The sequence below is a fragment of the Myodes glareolus genome, chromosome 6 (genome assembly GCF_982192425.1).
Source record: "Myodes glareolus chromosome 6, mMyoGla1.1, whole genome shotgun sequence".
In the NCBI taxonomy this organism is placed as follows: Eukaryota; Metazoa; Chordata; class Mammalia; order Rodentia; family Cricetidae; genus Myodes; species Myodes glareolus.
The window spans coordinates 98,649,774-98,670,957 of record NC_142031.1 but is presented as its reverse complement, the minus strand read 5'-3'; the positions used below and the strand labels follow the sequence as shown (position 1 = coordinate 98,670,957).

Sequence of the window (21,184 nt, the reverse complement as noted above, 5' to 3'; positions counted from 1 at the left end):
CATGAGCCCCAGACCCATGGAAGCTGTAGCACCGATGTTGGGGCTTCTCTGATTCACAAAGGCATACATGACCCCATGTGGGCAGCTTGTTTTCTAGTTTCTTAATGTCTACCGTTGCCATAGTGATGAATAAAATACATACTGTTTCAGGACATGATCAAGGTCATGGTGGATCTTTATTATTATGTGTTTTCTTAACTGGTAGATACTAAAACCACCACCATTATCATGCACATGAGTGTGCGTGTGTGTGTGTGTGCATGTTTGTGTATGCATATGTGTGAGCATATGGGTTTTCCATGAAACTTTTGGACTTAAAGAGGGCATCTTCATCCCCAGAAACAGTTGGGGCAGACGCTCTGAAGATACTATGAATCTTCTTGTAAGACAAAACAAAAACAAAACCAAAACCAGGCAGAGCCTTCTAAATGACTCTCAGCGTGCAGTGACCAGCCCAGACAGTCAGAGCGAGTGGGCAGGAATTCATATACCACATGTCTGTGAGTGTATGTCTGTGATCATGTTTGTGTATGTGTGTGAGTAGTATCACACATGTGAGTGCATGTGTCTCTGAATGTATGTGAGTGTGAGTATATGCTTGCTCATCATGAGCCTGGCTCTCCAAGTATGGTGTATTAGTTTACTTTTCTATTGCTATAATAAAACATCATAGGACCAGGGCAAGTTCTAGAAGGAAGAGTTTATTTGGAATTATAGTTCCAGTGGGGAAGAGTCTGCTGTGGTGGGGAAGCATGGGGCATGGTGGCACAGGTTGCTGAGAGCTCATATCTTGATCCTCGGGCAGGAAGCAGACCATGAGCCCTGGGAATAGAGTAAAGTTTTTCAAACCCCAAAGCCTGCCCCTGAATGGCATAGTTCCTCCAGCAAGGCCACACCTTCTAAACCTATGCAAATGTTGCCACCCACTCTGGACCAAGTGTTCAAATGCCAAGACTACGGGGGACGTTTCTCACTTAATCCACTCCATAGAGTTGTCTTATCTTCCTTCCACATCTTTGGCCAGATGGTCCAGGATCTCCCACTTCTCTCTGGCTTCCTTGATCTCCTGTCTCCTGCACTACCTTCTGCCCTGTACACCCATGGCCCCATCTCTCTCCAGCCTTGCTGGGATGTGGGAACATGTTTGTGCACCAGCTCCTGGATGGGAGCTCTCTTCCATTTCCACCTTCACAGGCAGCTCACCTACTCCTCTGGACGGCCTTCCTTACTGCCGCACATTCCCCTTCGTCAGACTCCTCTCCTCTATAGTGATAATGGTGGAGTCCTTGCTCTGCCCAAGGCCTTCCTCCCGTGTCATGACTTAACTCCCTCATATCTTTTGGATTGTGGCCAGCCCTCGACTTTTTCTCCTTCCTCTCCTCTCTGGTTTTACAGCCATGTCTGACCTTCCAGGCAGTCTTTTACATGTTCCCTTTCACCTGTCACTTAAATATACTCATCCTCGGAATTCCTGATTTTCTTCTGGAGCCCATGACCTCCAGGACCAAGGGCCCCGGGTGATGGCCTCACTCTGGAGACCCACACTCTCCCTGGGAACCTTTGGTTTCTTTGGCAGATGCTGGTCAGCATTAGAGGAAGTAGGGAGAAAGGGAGAATGCATATTACCATGGCAACACGAGGCACCTTGTGCTTCCCCAGATTGACCTTTTGTGGAGACGCTGCCCTTTGCTGGACGTTCAGCAGTCTGACCATGGCTCCCTGTGCCCTGGTCCCTCACAGAGTGCCCTCCCCATACCTCAGGACTCACAGAAGCTCCCACCTGGTTCTTGTCCCTGTCATCCCCTCCCAAGTTACACTTACAGCTGCTTCACAGTGTCACCTCAAAGGTCCTGACCTGCCATCTCCCACTCCTTGCTGTCCAGCCTCGCCTGTTTTCACTCCCCATGCAGCCAACCCTTCCATGACCTTCTCCTTCCTGCACCCCTTGCTATCTCTGAGAGGAGCCTGCTTGGTTTGACCTCGGGGAGCCCCTCTCCCTCCTCCTGTGCTATGTACAGGGTCCATCTCACGCTGTTGTGGGTGTGCTGATTCCCGGCCCAGCGACTCACTCCTATGTGGCACTTTTTTATCCTTCATGACAACACTATCCTTCCAGCCCGGGCTCAGCTGACTTTCACGGCTGGCCAGGGCAGGAAGTGGGCACCTCTGCTTTGTCCGCGTGACACAGAGTGCAAATCCACACAGAGTGCGTATCCACCCCTACCTCCCTTCCATTGTTTCATTGGTTTAACTAACACATCTTGGCTATTTAAATTGATTTTTGCTTCTTTGTTTGCTGTTCATTTTATTTACTTTGTCTTGTTTAAACCTCATCCTATTCTTTAACTTGGCACTTTACAGGGCAAGGGCCGTATCTCAAAAGCCTGTGATGCTAAGCTTGGTGCCTGGCATGAATTAGTCACATAGAAAACACCTGCCTTAGGCTGATCTCAGCGAGTTCATGGCCAGCCTGGACTACAGAGTAAGTTCCAGGACAGGCTCCAAAGCTACACAGAGAAGCCCTGTCTCTCAAACCCAAATGAAGGAATGAGTAAATAAATAAATAAATAAATAAATAAAATAGAACACCTGCCTTACGCTGTCCATTCTGTAAGACTGTCTAGCAAATGGATGGGAAAATCATTCCATTGCCACTTCATTAATTCCTTCATTCATTCACCCACCTGATCATTTATCTACTTAAAAACTATTAAGTGCCTGCTATCTGCTAGGTGCTTGGGAAACCAGGGTGACTAAGTCTTTGAGGATGAGAGAGATTTGTGTGCAAGTCATTGAGTCTGAGCCCAATGAGACTGGAGGTGAAGCAGAAGGCTGCCCGCCGTGTTGGGAAGCCTAATAGAAAAGCATCTCAGTGAAGCTGGGGCCATTTCTTAGAGGAATTTTGAGGACAGCGTGAGATGGAGAGAAAGACACACAGGGAGGAATGACTGGGGTGTTTGGGAAGCTACGAAGACACTGTGGGTGAGATAGGCTCAGCCGTCTGTGGGGCCTGGGAGTGCCCTCCCAAGGGTGCCACCCCTGTCTTGAAGCAAGTAGGTGTCATCAAAAGCTCTTAGGTGTGGGGTTAGATACACTCTGGATTTAGGGGCCTCTGTGAGGCTGGGGAGATGGCTTGGCAGGTAAACATTTGCGGTGTAGTCGTGAGAGCTGGTCCTTAGAACTACATGAAATCTGGTGGCTGTCATGACCCATGCTATGGCCGAGAGGTGGAGAGGGAACCCTCAGAGCAAGCTGGGTAGCCACACTAGCTGAAGTGGTGAGTTCTGGGTTCAGTGAGAGACTGCCTCAAAATGGAAGGTAGGGAGTGATGGAGGGAGACACTCAGCATCAGCCTTAAGCCTCCAGGCCCTTGCACACAATACACATACACTTGCACATGTGCCTCCCATGTATACACCCCCACACGCGTCTTCCATGTATGCACCCCCACACACTTGCACATGCACCTCCCATGTATGCACCCCCACACACGCCTTCCATGTATGCACCCACACACACTTGCACATGCGCCTCCCATGTATACACCCCCACATGCACCTTCCATGTATGCACCCCCACACGCTTGCACATGCACCTCCCATGTATGCACCCCCACACGCTTGCACATGCACCTCCCATGTATGCACCCCCACACGCTTGCACATGCACCTCCCATGTATGCACCCCCACACACGCCTTCCATGTATGCACCCACACACACTTGCACATGCGCCTCCCATGTATACACCCCCACATGCGCCTTCCATGTATGCACCCCCACACGCTTGCACATGCAACTCCCATGTATGCACCCCCACACGCTTGCACATGCACCTCCCATGTATGCACCCCCACAGCAAAATACTGATACAGACAGGCGTGTACAACATAAACACACATTTTTGAAAAGTGTGGTGAGCAGAGGAGGAGGAGAGATGGCTTAGCAGCTACAGCACTTGCCATGAAGCCCAGGCCAAGGCAGGGGCTGTGGCAGGAGCTGAGCAGGGGACATCCTAGGTCCTCTGTCCAGGCAGAGCCAAGGACGCAGGTCTAGTTTAAGACAACAGTTTCCATGTGGATGCTGTTACCTAGGAAACAGATGATTGCACAGCCAGGGAACAACCTAGTACTGTGCCTGGACTCCTAGCCTGGCCCGGTGGATAATCAATCAATCAATCCAGTCTTTGTGTAAGGAACTATATCTCCTTGTTGTGTGATGTTTTGCTCTTTTGGGTTTTTGGGGGTCCGCCACCCAGCTCACAAATTAATCACACACAGAGGCTTATTTTTAGTTATGAATGCCCAGTTTTAGCTTGGCTTGTTTCTGGCCAGCTTGTCTTATCTTAAATTATTCCATCTACCCTTTTCCTCTGGGCTTTTATCTCTCTCTATTTCTGTATACCTTACTTTACTTCTTTCTCTGTGGCTTGTTGTGTAGCTGGATGGCTGGCCCCTGGTGTCCTTTCCTTCTCCTGCTCCTCTCTCCTTTCTGGTTTCTCCTATTTATACTCCCTTTCTGTCCTACCCATCCTTGCTCCTGTCTTGCTATTGATCATTGAGCTCTTTATTAGATGATCATGTGTTTTAGACAGGCACAATATCACAGCGTCACAGAGATAAACGAATGCAGCAGAAACCAAAGTCATACACCTTAAAATAAGACTCTCCAACATCTCCTGCCACTGTGGCAGGGAAACCAGCCCCATCTCTGTCCATCTCACGGTCTCCCCACATGCTCGCCCCAGTGTCTCTGGATCTCATATAGTTCTTTCCTCTCTCACCTTAAGGTTGACTTGCGAGAATGGGCCTCTGGAGAAGACCCCTTCATCTCTGGGTACGTATTCCCATGAGCTCTCATCTTGTTTCTACTTCTTTGCATCCATGGGCTGGGTTGTGGAATTGACCAGTGGAGATCTGAGGACCCCTCCTTTCACAGACAGATGGAGAATATGCCACCACACTGGTGACAGTGTGACAAGTGATGACAAACCTCTATCAGGGACTAGGAAGGCATCTGGTCTACCAAGCACCAGATGCACACGAATTCATATAGCTCACGACAGTCCAGACGAGGGAGATGTGCTGTTATTATTATTATTATTATTATTATTATTATTATTATTATTATTATTGATGAATCAGGTGAACTGGGCTGAGTAGTTTGGTCCAGGCCACTCTGAGGCTCACTGAGCTCACAATACTGCTCTCAGAGCCTGAAATGCAACCTGCAAAGGAGAACTGCGTTGGGATTGCACCGGGGCAGAGTGGATCTGATATCGTATCAAGCGTATAGTGATGTCGTCACTGGACAGAGGGAGACATTAAACCACCTCTTGCGAACCTTATGCAGTGTGCTCAGATTTAAGGGTCAGGGAGTAGGGTCAACCTCAGGGTGGAAGTAGGGGAAGGACAGCTTTTTAGGAGGAGGGAGAGAGGGAGAGGGCAGGAAAAGGCCATCCCTTCGTGGCTGCTGCACTGCCTTGGAGAGGGGATGGGGTGAAGAGGAGCTGCACCATGGCTGGAGAGTGATTAGGGCCAGGAAAAGAGGTCACAGCCTAGGAGGGGCGCTCTGAGTTCAGGCTGCTGGGCTAATGGGCAGGAGGGTGACTGACTTCCTGTTAGGTCCCTGACGAATCAGCTCAGCAAGGACAGGCTGCTGTCCAGGACACTCTGGGAGAGGACACTGAGCTAGGCCTGAGAAGTGGCCTGGCCGGGACACCTCAATGGCAGATGCTTCTCCTGTCTCCCTGGCTCAGTTGTGTGGGATGTTCCTGGGGTACCTGAGGTGATGCACATGACACCCTGTATGTCTTTATGAACTAGTCCTCAGAGGCTGGCATGGATACCATGTTACCAGTGTCTATAAAAGAGGACAGCCTGCTCAGACAGGGCTCTCTAGGTGTCCCTTTGCGATATAGGCAAGAAATTGGATATATACAAGATCTGAGAGCATAGTTTGTCTCTGACTGTCAACCGGAAATGACGTTGCCAATGGTATACAGTAAGGACTGCCACATTGTCTCAAATCTTGTGGTGTTCTCACCTACGTCATCCACTAGGCCCCTGAACATCTGCGTCTTCTACCCCATCTCTGACTTATTAGCCTTTCTCCACCCTGCCGCAAGCAGAGGGACCCTTCAAGAAGACATGGGTAAGGCAGAGGAACTGGTGACCAAAGAGCTGTGGAGAAACACAGACACAAAATGCCCTTTCCAGTCCTGAGCACCCCCAGATGGCAGTCCCAGCACCAATGAACCCTGGTTAGCTGGCACTCTCAAGGTGACAAATGACCACATTTAGAGGGCAGGAGAAAATTAAGGAACCCATTCCTATTCTGTCTCTATTTAAGAAAAAAAATGTACCTTTAAATCTATTGGTTGGGAAAATATAGAGTGACTGTGAGATTCTATAGAACTGGCATTTGGAAATGAAGGTTGCGGGGCCTCAGTTTTCCCATCTGTGAAGTGAGAGGGTTGGTCTACTTTTCAAAAATTCTCTGACTCCTTCTGGTTCTGTTGGACTGGCATAAATGTTCGCCAGGTATGTTTTATTTGACTCTGTTTTCCCACCCTCTCCGCTTCTTAGAATAAAATATTCATGGCTTGCTTTCTGAATGAATAAGTGAGGGAGGGAATGAATGAATGGGAAATGATGTGACCCTTGACATCCCTAGCAATACTACTTTGGAGAATAAACCTGACTTCCCCATTAGGGAAGTATGGGCCAGAAGAACCCAGGAATGAGGCCTTGCACAGTCAAGGGTCAGGGACCCAGTGACAACCCACACTACAGTCCTCAGCTCTATCCCTGCTCTTGCTTCTCAGAGCCAAAGCCTTTGGTCCCAGGGGTCAAAGCCAAGTCTGCTGAAGACCCCCCTAAGTCCCTGGCTTCGTCACAGTCTGCCTCTACTCCGACAACGTTCTCCTCCAGTGATGCCAAAGAAGCCCACTCCCTGGTGAGCGGAGAGGACCAGAACGAGTCCAGCGCCAAGGTACCAGGGGAGTGACAGGCGAAAGAAGCTGAGGTCCAAATGGCTGGGTGCAAGCATCCTTCTAAAATCTGCTGTGCGGGGCTAAGCTGGTGGGGAATGGAGAAGTGGGGTGGAGTGTGGGGATGTGGGGGGAACTGAGGATGAGGTTGGGAGTGGGAATGGGGAGAATGCAGATGGAGGGAGAGCAGGAAGGACAGAGGAAGGTCGCGTGTGGGCTGGGAGGGAGCGGGGTGCGGGGAAGAGCACAGAAAGCTTAGGTGAAGCAGGCTGAGTAATTTGAACTGACCCCCAAGATAGCAGCTGAGAGGCAGCTGACTCAGAAGCTCAAGGGCCCAAGCTGCACTTGACAGGCTGACAAATACCTCATACTTGGAAGGTGACCTTCAGGAGGAGGTGGCTTCTCTTCCCTGGCTGAGATGAATTTAGTCGAACGTAACAGCGTCATTGTTGTGGGATCCTTGTGTTTGTCCTTTGAAGCAGCATGCAGCAGCTCAGCTCTGCCCTGAGCGGGTGCCGTGGTACAGCCAGAGATACCTCGCTGGCAACACGAGGGCCAGGCTTCACCCTAACGGGGTGGCTATGAAAAGTCTACGTGACATGACTTCTTTTTCAGTCTGCCGCAGCCACTCCTCCATACTCATTCCACGGGCCTGGGCATGACCAGTGTTCTGTCCCCATCATATTATCCCAGCTCCAAGGTCCCCACTTGCTCATCACCATCTCCGGTTCTGGCTCCATCCACCAACACCCAAGCATTAGCCTTTGGCCACTTCCTTGTATCAGTAGCATTCTCCCCGAGTCCAGATCACTCCCGGCATCCCAATGGCTCCCCCTTAGCCTTTTCATCTTAACACCACAACCGCCCCTCCCAAACACCTGTTTCTCCTGAGCACACTCCAGTCTGGCAGCCTCACTCCCCATCGCCCCACTGAGGTCCCAAATGCCGTATCTCAGTCCTCTTCTGTCTTGCGCCAACTTTTGACTCTGCTGTGACATGTCCCTCTTCAATTTTCCACCTAGAAAATTTCCACCTGAGAAAGAAGGTGTAGGAACAGGATGGACAGCTCAGCTCCTCCTTTGGACCCCCCGCCCCCCATCTTCCTGTAGACACTGAGGACCAGGGCTCAGTCCTTCGGGCTCTGGGCTACTTAATTACCCCAGAGTGTGGGCTGCAGTCCGTGGCACCAAAAGCTGTGTTGAAAGCAACAGCAGCTAATGGTCGTCAAAGTCTTTACCGCACCTCTGCTTACCTCCAGCGTCACTACTTAAATATCTAATTAGGCTCAGAGCCTACCGTGCCCACTTTTGAATCCTTACCTCACAGGGTGCCCACCCAGCGAATGGCAGTTCCTAGCTGCTCAGGCCCCAAATTCCAGATTCCAGGTCCACTTTTGACTTCTCTTCCTCTCTCTTTCTCCATATTTATTTATTTATTTATTTATTTTGAGAGAGGGTTTCTCTGTAGCTTTGGGGTCTGTTCTGGAACTCCCTTTGTAGACCAGGCTGGCCTTGAACTCAGAGATCCACCTGCCTCTGCCTCCCGAGTGCTGGGACTAAAGGCGTGTACCACCACACCTGGCTCCATTTTTTTAAAACTTCTTAAGAATATCAAGCTATTTAAAGATAAAATGTTCTGAAAGTCCAGCTTTTGGAGGAACTCCTTCCCTGAAAGTTGGATCTTGTCACACTTCTGCTCGGGAAGTGGCAGGCTACATCTCACACTGGTTTTCAGGGCTCACGACAAAGACTGCGGCTTTTCTTCGGAAGGACATAAGCGGTCACTTAAAGTCCAAGCTCCCACTTGTGCCAGGCACACCCCAGTCTCAGGGACTTTGCTATTATTCTGCTAAAACACTTTTCTCCTCCAAACTCTGTGCTCTGCTTCCTTTTTGTTTCCCCTTAAATTTCATCCTGCAGGGGGTCTCATAGCTATGACTTTGGGTTTCTTCCCCGAAGTCAAAGCCACCATATCTGGTGCTGTAATGTTTCCTAGCATATCTCATTGGACTTTACAGACAGGTCGACTGTTTATTGTGTGCACCCCACCCCTGCTGTGAAACTCCCAGGGGACTAGGACCTAACTGTGTTCCGTTCCCTGGACGGATGAAGGTGTAGAAAGACTGGTTGTGTTCCCAAGGTTAAAAGACATCTTCTTGACCTTGTTCCAGGTCCAATTCACCATTTCTAAGTCGGCCCAGGAAAAGATGCGGCTGAAGCAGATGAAGGAGATGGAGCTGCTTCGGAAGACAAAGGAGCCAGAACGGGAGCAGGAACTGGCTTCCCAGGGTTTGGGCACATGGAGAACTTCAGCAAAGGAAGGTACTAATGCCCTGGGTGGGAGTTCCGGTACCCCGGGTGTGAGTACTGGTGCCCAGGGTGGGAGAACCGGTTCCCCGGGTGGAGTACCGGTGCCCTGGGTGGGAATACTGGTGCCCTGGGTAGGAGTACTGGCACCCTGGGCGGGAGTACCAGCGCCCTGGGTGTGAGTACCGGCGGACTGGGTGGGAGTACCAGTGCTCTGGGTGTGAGTACCGGCGGACTGGGTGGGAGTACCTGTGCCCTGGACGGGAGTACCTGTGCCCTGGACGGGAGTACCAGTGCCTGTGCCCTGGTTGGGAGTACCGGTGCCCCGGGTGGAGTACTGGTGCCCTGGGTAGGAGTACCGGTGCACCAGGTGAATGTCTCCACTGGGAAAGCCTCCTGGACAACTCTTGGGTTCCCAACCATCCAAAACAGGGGCTACCTTTATCTCCTCCCTGTCCCCATCCTGAGACAGGATAGGGAATCATGTCTCCTCCCTTGTCACCTGCTGATCACGGAAACTTGATGCCAGGGAGGCAGAGGACCTCCTTAGTGTAGGATTTTTTTCCCACAGGCCTCCTTCCTTTGCGGGGCAGTGGAACCCTGTCTGTGCCCACTGGGCTGAACAGCCCACGCAGAAATAATGTTGGAGTCCTCTTGAGGAAGCGGGCCAACCGAGCCTCCCTGCCCAGCATCTCTGTCAGCAAGCAGGAGCCTAGCTTTGCCCGCCATGCATCAGGTGAGACTTAACCTCTACTTGGACAGTCTCTGGGCACACTGAGCGGTGGCCAGGGAGACTTTGGCTACCTTTGTCGTGTTCATCTTACTAAAAGAGACAGTGTCTGGGGCCCATAATTCTCCATGGGCCAGGCTAGGGGGCCCATGCTGGCTCATCTAGCAAGCAGATGACTAGGCAGTTCTGCCAGCCTAGGGTGAGTCTTAGAGAAGTCATCCCTATAGGAGAACCAAAGATGCTGGCAAGGAACAACTTCCCAGGGAAGATCTTGGAGGCTTGACTATGATTTCATACAGTTGGGACTTTATGGGGCTGGCTAGGACCAAGGAATCTGTAGCTGTTGCAAGGACACTACTTTCAGAGGAGACTTGCTTTTTTTTTTTTTTTAAAGTAAAGGTTGAAATTAATAATTCTGATTCAGATTTCCGTTTTCTGTCACGTAATGATGGCAGGTAATGATGGGCGACTAACGCAGAGCTTTGGTATTTTAAATATTTTTGACTTACTTCTCTTCTCCATTCTCTGTATCTTTTCAATTGTGTCAAATAGAAAGCCTTAAGCTGGGTCTCCTATTTAGCATCATCTTATTGTTATCACTGTGTGATGGGTCTTGCTATTTGGCCCTGGTCTTTGGACCCTGCTCTCTCAGGTGCTAGGGTCACAGGTGTGTATACCATGCTGGCCTTCGTTTTTGTTTTGGCTTTTGTTTTAACAAAGAGACCCACACTTAGGTTCAGAGGCTCCAGAAGCTGAAATTTCATAGTTGGGCCTTTAAAGATTATTCCAGTTTTATTATAAAAAATCATGGTCTGTCACAAGCAGTACTAGTTTACCTGCTATGACTGTGACCTAAAATTCCCTTTAAAATAAATTTGTTTAGGATTGAGAAAGAGGCTTGATTCAAAGGAGAGTACAAAAGAGACTAGAATTATAGGTAATTAGGAGATGCGCTTGGCTAGTCAGCCAAGTGTATCAGTGATACACTTGACTTGATGTGCAAGGCCCAGCTTTATCTTTCTGTCTCTATCTCTGTGCTGTCTGTCTGTCTGTCTGTCTCTCATGAGGGAGAGGATGAACTGGGGTTAGCAGATGCCCTCCTCTATAGCCGACTGGTAAGGAGTTACCATCCTGAGTGCCCCGTGGCCTGGGTTATGTGTGAGAGAGAATGAATCATGAACGTGATCTGTCTAACCCTCCCCACTCACTTTGAACCCAAGCCTCAAAACCATCCACAGCGATGGCGGGCCTCCAGCCTGAGCCTTGGGCTGCTGAATCTTGATCCAGTAGGGTCTGCTACTGTCTCTTTATTGAAGCTACTCAGGCTTGTGAGTGGATGGGTTGATTAGGAAATGACAATGTCTTTGACCTCCCTGGAAGCTGAGTCTGAATCCTCTTACTCTTCCCTCCCTTGATAGCCATGGGAGAGTCACTTAAGCTGCCTTATCAGTTACACCTGTGCCTTGTTTTGGGCCGGTCTGAAAATGATGGAGTTTCAGGACTGGAAACTTGGTTGTCTTCACAGTTGTAATAAACTTCATGAGACTCCAGCCTTTCTCAGGAGACCAGGTGCCTGGAGATCAGCTCGCCTACATTTCTTCAATTCTCTCTCTCTCTCCCCCCACCTCCCTCTCTCTCTTTCTCTCTCTCTCTCTGAGTGTGTGCGTGTGCATGCATGCATGTGTGCGGGCACGCAGAGAATGAAAATTCCTGGGCCACTAGTGGGAAGGCATACTCAAGAGTATTGTAGAGAAACTGCTAGGAGAGGGGCATCCTAAGACAATCAACACAAACCCTACACGCTAGAAGTTGAAGTGACCCCTGCACTTGAGGGTCTGAATGCGTTTCTATGTGCAAGTATGTGCTTAAAATCTAGGTGGGCTTTAAATGATGTTGGAGGATGGTGTGGAGGTTGGACAGGTAGTAGAAGGCTGACTATTAGCACTATTGCTGGCACAGGACTATAGCAACAGATACCCGGAAGGCTGAGGTAAGAAGATTGAATGCGCAAGGCCAGGCTGGGCTGCAGAATGAGTTTAAGGCCAGTCTGGGTGATTTAATGAGACCTTGCCTAGAGATAAAAAGTAAAGAGGGGGCTGGTGATATAGCTCAGTGTTATAGTTCTTGACTGGCGTGTTGGAAGGTTGTAAGTTCAATCTCCAGTAAAACACACACACACACACACACACACACACTCACTCACTCACATTCACACTCTTACATACACACATGTTCATGTACACACACACACACATACACAGACACTCACAAATGCACCCAGATCCAGGATATCCTGAGTGTACTATAGTGAAAGTCATTCTGTGTGAGGGGAACCAGGTAACCCTCACAGCAGAACTATCTAAGAAGGGAGACATGGTGGAGAGTGCTCAGTGTCGGCTGCGTGATGGAGGAGCTGAGGGCTGTGCTGTGTCTCTGAACTTCCTCCCTGTTCTTCTAGAATTATGTGTGGTTCTAGCATCTGTTCACAAGAAAGAAAACATGTCTGTTCTTTGTCTGTGTTTCTCTGTGTCTGTCTGTCTGTCTGTCTCTCTCTCTCTGTGTATGTGTGTGTTGACTGGGCCAAGAGCCCCACAAATGCTAGGCAAGCATCCTACACACCAGCCATTTTTGTCCCCGTTTTCTGTCCACCTTTGAAAGTGTGACCACATCCTGACCCCGCAGGTGACGATCTCCCCTCATCTTTCCACTGCCCCCTGCCCTCCATCAGCAGTCTGCGGGAGTACTTCCGTGCTCAGACATTCTCACCAGAGGAGGGGCACTTGGAGGAAAGGAATAGCAGTTCAGGGGTGAGCGTGAGCTTAAAATGCTATCAAGTGGGCAGGGAGCCTTTCACCAGCTCATTGTGCCATAGCCCAGCCAAGGTCGGGAAGAGCTGGAGGAGAGGCACAGGCTCAGAGGCCTTCCACACGACGCCCAGCATTCAGTGTGTCCCTAAGGAAATCAAGTTGGCATTGATGTGAACAGTAGGTGGAAAGTTAGGGCAACTGAGGCATAGATGATGACATCGCCACCCCCAGGCTCTTCTCCCTGTGTGTGGGGCTGCACTGAAGGCCAGGCTCAGTGTCTGAGAAGTAGAAGGACTCTCTCTCTCTCTCTCTCTCTCTCTCTCTCTCTCCTCCATCTTCTCCATCCTCCTGGGTGAAACTTGCTGTCTCTCTTCCTCCAATGTAGCTAACTCGCTACCCGCCGTGCTTACCTTGGGCTCTCCTGAATGGGAGGAAGAGGAGGAGGAGGTGGATCTTCGAGCCCTCAGGGAGTTGAGGCCCTTCTCGAACCCAGAGCTGGGGCTGACAGATGCCCTCCAGTGCCTCAACAGCAGTGACTGGTGAGGAGGCACCTTCATTGTGTGACTCTTGGCTCGACTAGGGGGGAGGCGCCTTCATTCTGTGACCCGTGGCTTGACTGTCGGGGGTTACCCCAAGGGTCTGCTGCTATGGAAGAAGTGTGTGTGTGTGTGTGTGTGTGTGTGTGTGTGTGTGCGCGCGCAGATGTGCAGGTGTGTGTATTCACACATGTAGGTTCATATGTGTGATTTCGCTAACTTCTTGTACATGCCCTGGGTCCTTCCAAATGAGTCCATGTATTCTTCTGTGACATGTTAGAGCCACACATGACCAGTAGGACTTTGACTACAGTACAAAGGGACCAAGAAAAGTCACAACTTTATTCCTCTACATCAAGTTTATTAATTTATGTTTTAAAACAGAGTCTCATGTATCCCAGACTGTCTCCTTGAACTCTCTGAGAATAACCTTAAACTTCTGATCTTTCTGCCTCTGCCTTCTGAGTGCAGGGGTGACAGGCATGTGCCACCATGTGCAGTCTATGTAGTGTTGGGTCTTGCACATGCTAGGAAAGCATCCTCCTAACAAAGATATATTCCCATCTAAATCAAGTTTAATCTGAGTGTCCTCCCACTATGTAAATGAGGCTGTGCTCTTAGTCACTAGTGAAGCAGTGGCCCAGGACACTTGCAGGAGCCTTCCCATTTTCAGGCCTCACTCTAAGCAACTTCTTGGCATTGCCTGTCTTGTGTCAAAGACCCTAGCAGGTCCTGGGTGGCCAGAGTGGAGGGCCAGCCTAGAGCCCATAAATCAGTTTGTATTGACCTGCTGGGCTCCCAAACCTGGGGGTTGTCACCCTTAGAAACCCTGCTTCTGAGGCCCTGAAATCACACCCTACTGGGGGTTGTCTACAGAGAAACAGGACTCCTCCCTCCTCCCTCCTGTGACAGGCCTGGCCTTGCTTCTCAGGCAAATGAAGGAGAAGGGCCTGGCGAGCATCCAGCGCCTGGCAGCTTGTCACTCGGAGGTCCTCGGTACTCGGCTGCATGACGTGTCCTTGGCAGTGATGGCGGAGGTGAGGCCTCCCCACAGTTTCTGTACTTTGCCACGTCCCCTAGTCATACCCCCTTCCCGGCACAACAGTTCAGGTGAGTCACAGCCCAGCCATGAGAGACAATGGCTCTCTGGAGTATGGTCATCTCTGCTTACTCATGGGCCTCCAGCCACAGAGGTAGGAGGTCCCTACCTAGCCCTCAGATACCAGCCCTGAGACCCAGGTTTTCTTTATCTGCAATTGTGTAATCTTTGGAGGTCGAAGCATTTGGAGTCCTGCGTTCCCATTTGTCGTTGTCCATCGTCTTCTGTACTTGCGATGTATAAAGAGGGACGGAGTGTTTACTTTGGGTTTATCCTCACTCTCAGGGCTGCCGTAGTGTTTCCCAAGGCCTGGATCTCAGCCAAGGTCCTGCCCTGAGAGCCAGTAATGTGAACTTGATCCCTGTAGAGGCTAGTCTACACCCTTGGGAACCGACTGCTCTAGCAAGGGTGGGCCCGTTCTGAATACAGAGGACACTGTGTTGACACTTGACTGGACTGCACCATGTGATTGAGGGTTGGTGTCTCCCTCTGCAGAGTGAGCGTGAAGGGCAAAGGCCATTTCTGTAAATGTGCTGCTTGCCTTCTTCTCTTGGCACTATGACAACCACTTGAGAGGAGCCACCTAAGGGAGGAAAGATTTTGGCTCCCGGTTTCAGGGGGATTTCAGCCCGTCATGGCAGGGAAGGGATGGCAAGTGGGAATGTTTCTAGGCATGGGGTTTGGGAGTGTATGGCACAGCTTGTTCACACAACAGTAGGGACAGCTAACAGAAAGCCCAGTGGGAATAGGGGCAGGCTAGAACAGTCGAAGGACTGCCCCTAGTGACCCCAAGGCTCCACCTCCTGAAAGTTCCCATCGTCCTAAAACAGCCCTAACAACTGGGGAGCAAGTGTTCACAACTGGACCTGGAGGGAAAATTTCAAACTTAAAGTAAATGTACAAATTTCAGATAATGTTGAAAATGGAAATACTGGTTGGGATGATGATGTTATTATCATCACAAAATGAGACAGTTTTGCCCAAAGATACTGAATGGTTTCCTCTTCTACTGTGACAAAGAATGACAGGGCCTTGGCATAAGTGAGGAGGCAGCAGAGAGGCCACATAGTGTGCTCAGAGCCCTTGGGAAGGTACAGTCATCCTGGAGGCCCCTTCTCTTCTTTCTCCAAGGTCACCAACCTCCGCTCCAAGGTATCTCGCCTGGCCATCAGCACCCTGGGAGACCTCTTCCGGTCTTTGAAGAAGAGCATGGACCAGGAGGCTGAGGAGATTGCCCGTTGCCTTCTGCAGAAGATGGGAAACACCAGCGAATTCATCCAGCGGGCAGCCAACCGGGCTTTGGGTGCCATGGTGGAAAATGTGACCCCTGCCCGTGCACTGGTGGCTCTCACATCTGCGGGTGTCTAGTATGTGTTCTCTCTCTCTCTCTCTCTCTCTCTCTCTCTCTCTCTCTCTGTGTGTCAGGGTAGAGGCCTTGGCATCTGGAATGAGCAGAGAAGAACGGGAGGAAGGGATGGGGAAAGAGGAAGCAGAAACTGTGTTTGTAGAGTTTCTCTTGGGTTGCCGGGGTCAGCAGGCTAAGGCATCACAGAAAGCACCTCACACATTTAACAGAGGGAGCAAAACCCTGTATCCTGTGGGCTCCTGTCACTTTTCGTAGGCTAGGCTGGGGAAAACGGTAAGTGTGGGTGGAAGGAGAAGGGCGATGTTGTTCTGTTTGGTGGTCATGGCAACGCTTGGGAGACAGGGCTGTAGAAGCAGTCTCAGCGGTTCCCCGGGGGCTCCTGTCCTTCTCAGGGGAGCAGTGTTTCTTTCTGCTGAAACATGGACAAGCAAGAAGAGCCAGGGCCAAAACTGGCCTCTCTCAGGAGGGAGGGAATGGGCTACTGTTAGGGCCAGATTTACATCCCCTTAAGTCTAAACCAAATCAAAAGCAAAACCAAAGGCATTTCCCAAGCCCTTCCTCCCAGAGAGCAAAACACCTCTCTGCTCCTGCAAGTCAATCATCACACGGAGGCATGAGCTTCTCAGGCTCCCCAGGGCCAGCTGCCCCTGCCAGCACACCCTGGCTATTGTTCCAGTCAGCAACTGCTGCAAAGCATGGCCTGATCCTGGGCCAAATGACTTAGATTCGCTCCCTACCTCACCACATCACCTCTCTGGGCCTTTGCTTCCTCGGCTGATGAAGAGAATAATGGCATCTCTCCCCGGAAGTGGTTGTGAGGAATCAATGAACGGTCCTATGATAAGCATGCAGGATAGTGCCTGCTTTCCCCAGCATTACCGAATACTGGCTGTGGCTGAATGAACTTGGGGAAACGGTGCCTTTTCTAGGTTCTCCTCTTTGCCTCAACTTCCTTTGCTGGAGTATGATGACATTGGCAACTAGGGGTTGTTGGGAGATGATGGATAAGACGAGCCCGGTCTGGTGCCTGACATAGGGGTGTGACCACTGATCACCGTACCAGGGTAGACTGTCCTCAAGACGCCCAGAACAGGCCTTATATGTTTATGTCTCCGGGGGACCTTGCTTATATGATGCCAATGTATAGACTCATGGGTCACACTGAGTAGGGAGAACTCGGATGTTCCCCTTTATGTCCACAGCAGTGGCACTGTGCGCTTCTGTGTGGAGCATGGCGGCACAGCCTGGTAGTCTGTGGACACACAAGCCTTACATAAAAGAGACAGCACTTTGATGTCTTTCTCCCACCAGAGGTCAGGTTGCACCTGTTAAATGACCAAAAGTGTATCCCACTGTCACTAAGCAGCATGCAAGTGCTTAGCATCAGCAGGAGTCGGGGATACAACCAAGATCATGGTGGCATGGTACCCAATTCCAGGGAGCTGGCAGCCTGAGTTGGCTGGGGTGGGGAAATACAAGAGCACAGCTGTACTTACCAGGGACCAAGCAGGTGCCAGCTCAGGGCGAGCATCTAATTCTGCCTGTGGGACTCGGGAAGGAAAAGGAGACATTGATTGGGAAAGGCTCTCCTAGGTAGAAGAAAGATGGTAACACACATGTGTGGGACAGAAGAATTGCTTGGGCTCATGGATGCCCTGAAGATGGTGTTGCTGTCGTGTGGCTCTGTGCAGCTGCTCTTCTCACTTCCATTGATGCTGAGGTCAACTTTAGCCATGTCACTGGGAGCTGACCACTCAAAGACCACCCCTGTTGCCACAGGACAAGTTTAAAGTCATGGCTGTCATGAACACAGGTTTATAGTCTGCAATTACAGACCTGCGTGTGTGTTAGTTTGGGGCTGTGACCAACCTCTTGGCCACGATTGTGTTTCCTTTCAGCCATCGGAACCCCTTAGTCCGGAAATGTACCGCCAAGCATCTCTCTGCCGTCCTGGAGCAGATCGGCGCGGAGAAGCTGCTCTCAGGCTCCAGAGACAACACAGACATGCTGGTGCACAACCTGGTGAGGTTGGCACAGGACTCTAACCAGGACACCAGGTAGGACAGGACTCAGGACTGGCTGTGGCTAAGGTAACAAGCCACTGGTCAGGTCCCGGCCCCATAGCTCAGTGTCCTCGGCCCACAGCTCAGTGTCCTCGGGGTTTAGCAGAGGGACAATCAGGCGGATGGAGGCTGCATCCTCTGTTTCTAGTTGTGTTCTCTCTTCCCTCTGGAATAACGGCCAGCTTTTCTAGGCAGTGGTCAGTGACTGCTCTTTCTTACCTTCTATTTCCTCTATTCTTTGTGCCCCATTGCCAACCTCAGACTGTTCAGCCATTTTTTTAAATTTTTTTTTTTGCAAGAGTGTTTATTGAGAGCTTTGCTGAGTATGGATGTGAAAATGAATAGGGAAAATTAAGCTTCTGTTGTGTTGAAGTTTGCCTTCCTGTTGAGGAAGACACACAACCAGCAATATATATATATATATATATATATATATATATATATATATATATATATATAATTTTAGATTAGAGGGAAAGGACACAAACATTTTTTAAAAGCCAACACAAGGGAGTGGAGAATGCAGGGGAGAGACTTGAGGCTGAGGCCTGGGATGGCTGTGCAGGGATAAGTTGGTGGAGTCCACTCTCTGAGGCTCTGAGCATGCAATCCAGGCAAAGGAAGCAGTATAGAGACCCCAGGAGGGAAACATCTTGGACAAGAAAAACAATGGCCAGGCTGAGTGAGACACTAGCGCATGGTAGACGGGCCCAGATTGTGAAGGACCTTGGAGGCCAAGGTCAAAAGCTGGAGTTTAGGCTGTGTAATGGGGGAGTTCTAGAGAGTTTTAAAGTGTGTTGGGGGCTGATTTTCTCCCAAAGGCAGAGTTGGGGAGCCGTTGATTGCAGTTGGTCCCACCCTCTGGCTTTCTTGGACATTGACTCTGTGTGCTTGGATGTGAAGTCTAATGCCTTCATCTCAGAGAATGGGGTGCATGATCAGGGGACTTAGGTCATCAGGCTCTAGATGTCCCATTCCCCTGTGTCAGTGGAGCTGAGGTGGTGTGTTGATCACATGAACTGTCCACACCTCCATGTTCCCTGGGAAGCTGAAGTACCACCTTTCTCCCGTACCCGCACTGTCGCACTGTGCAGGGTGTTGCCTGTGGCTTCTTCTTCTTCTTCTTCTTCTTCTTCTTCTTCTTCTTCTTCTTCTTCTTCTTCTTCTTCTTCTTCTTCTTCTTCTTCTTCTTCTTCTCCTCCTCCTCCTTCTCCTCCTCCTCTTCCTCCTCCTCCTCCTCCTCCTTCTTCTTTTCTGAGTGGGAATCTTCTGGAATAAATCCAGCACAGCACTGCCACCCACTCCAGGGGTCATGCTGGGTAACCCAGAGTGCCTCCCCCGAGAACCTCCCCGATGCCTGAGGTGCTGCCTCCCCCTTGGTCTGGCCAATGACTGGCAATATCCACTTTTTCCTCCCTCCTTCCTTCCCGTTTAATGGCTCTAATGGGAGAAGGTGACACCTCACCATTGTTTCAGAGTGTCTTTCTTCCTAATGGCTTTGTTTTCCACATATAGCCGCAGACAGATGGCTAGTCCAGAATCCTGGCAGGAGGTACTGGAGGCTGGGCCCAGGAGGTGGGTTGGGCATTAGATCTGTTTTGAAGGCAGAACCATCAGAATATGGGCAGGGAGGGTTTCAAAGACATGTCAAGAGTGACTTTCAGTTTTTACACTGAATGTCGGGGTCAATGGGGGCACTATTTATTGAAATGAGGTGTATTGCAGTAGAAGGCTTAGGGTTGTCTGTGGTTGTTGAGAGGGTTGGAAATCAAGACCTAATATCTTCCTAATCCCTCATCAGATGGCGCCAACCACATTTCTTTTTCCCTTAAAGTACACCGGGTTTCTGGAGTCACCGGACTTCCCACTTCTCCTTTCCTCTTAGAGTTTCATTGCATAAACTGGGGATTAGAGTTTGGCCTGTAGTAATGATGCTAGGAACTTTCCCTTGCTTGTTGACTGTGGGATTCATTTCCAGAAGTCCCTTTGGATACTGACCAGAGAATGTTGAGTTAGTTCCTGTTTCCCATAGCAGGGCCATACTGTCACTTGGCACTGAAACCAAAGTTACATAGAGCAACAGGACAGCCATGAGACATCAGGGAAGCAAGACTTCATGTTGAAAGAATGAGGCCACATTTTCCTGCAAAGCGAGAGTGTCACCCAGAGGAGGGAGAAGACCACAATGATGTGACCTTTGCTCCTCTGGTAACCTTCACACATGGGGCAGTGGCAGCAAACACAGGGAAGCTGCTAGCATTTTATCGCCCCTGTTTTCCTTAGTGGAAAATCAAGGAGTGTGTGTTTTATGAGCAGAGCCTCAGGTTTGGTGGATATGGTCATTCTAGGTCTTTCTGCTCCCTCTCCAGCCAACTGTGTAATCCTGCAGTTTCAACCCCTTTATCATGTCTTGAACTTGACTGTCCTCATCTTATCCTCATTTTGTTGCTCATTTGGACTCCATCTCTTGCCTGGCCTCTGACAGTGGCCTCCTAACAGGTCTCCAAGCTCCTAATCTTGCCCTGTTGCCACTCATTTCCTGCCTAGAGTTGAAAGATTTAGTGTGTGTGTGTGTGTGTGTGTGTGTGTGTGTGTGTGTGTGATGGGGTGACCATGGAGATAAAAATGAATGTTAAATCCCTTGAAGCTGGAGTTATAGGCAATAGATATCTTTCTTGCCTGGAGAGGCTTTGACTAACATGACTATTTTGCCATTCCTCATCTGTGGTCTCTTGGCCAAAGCCTTGTACCTTCACATCGCCCTAAACACAGCTTACCCTGTTCTCTGCGTTCTTTCAGCCTCATAGTCTTGAACCATATCCGGCTGTGTGAAAGACCATGTTGTAGACTTTAGAATGCCCCTCCCCTTTTCTTCCTTGTCCTGTCCTGTGAGTGAACTCACACTCTTCTGTTGAATCCCAAACCCAAGCTGTGATTTTTTGACCCGGCCAGTGCTATCCACCCTGTAGAGAGCTGACTAAACCCTTCCCCAGATTTTTAAGTGTCCCAAACAGGGTGAAAAAACTTACCTGAAGCACAATTAATAAAAACTCAGCGACAGATATTGCGGTTCAACCTAAAGACCCGAAAAGCAAAGCAGCCAGCCACTGGCTCTTACCTCGACCTCAGTACGAAAATGGTGACCCTGCCCCCAGGAATCTCAGAATAAGACTGTGTCTGAGAGCTGTCCCCTCCCATTTTATAATCCTCTCTAGGGTTGGGATTAAGGGCGTTCACCACTACCACCTGGTTTCTACGGCAAGCTAGTGTGGCAAGTGGCATTAAAGG

The 21,184-nt window shown here is 50.0% G+C and overlaps 1 protein-coding gene across 2 annotated transcripts in view; it reads left to right on the top strand.

The window, feature by feature from the left end:
• Positions 1-21,184, top strand: part of Togaram2 (TOG array regulator of axonemal microtubules 2) — a 58,334-nt gene that overhangs the window by 16,269 nt on the left and 20,881 nt on the right. For both annotated transcript variants that reach the window (XM_087907377.1, XM_087907374.1), the window contains exons 7-14: positions 4,788-4,834; positions 6,825-6,991; positions 9,160-9,310; positions 9,867-10,031; positions 13,218-13,371; positions 14,300-14,405; positions 15,599-15,834; positions 17,732-17,890. In XM_087907377.1, the coding sequence (XP_087763503.1) occupies positions 4,788-4,834; positions 6,825-6,991; positions 9,160-9,310; positions 9,867-10,031; positions 13,218-13,371; positions 14,300-14,405; positions 15,599-15,834; positions 17,732-17,890 (1,185 nt within the window). The remainder of the gene's footprint in view (positions 1-4,787; positions 4,835-6,824; positions 6,992-9,159; positions 9,311-9,866; positions 10,032-13,217; positions 13,372-14,299; positions 14,406-15,598; positions 15,835-17,731; positions 17,891-21,184) is intronic.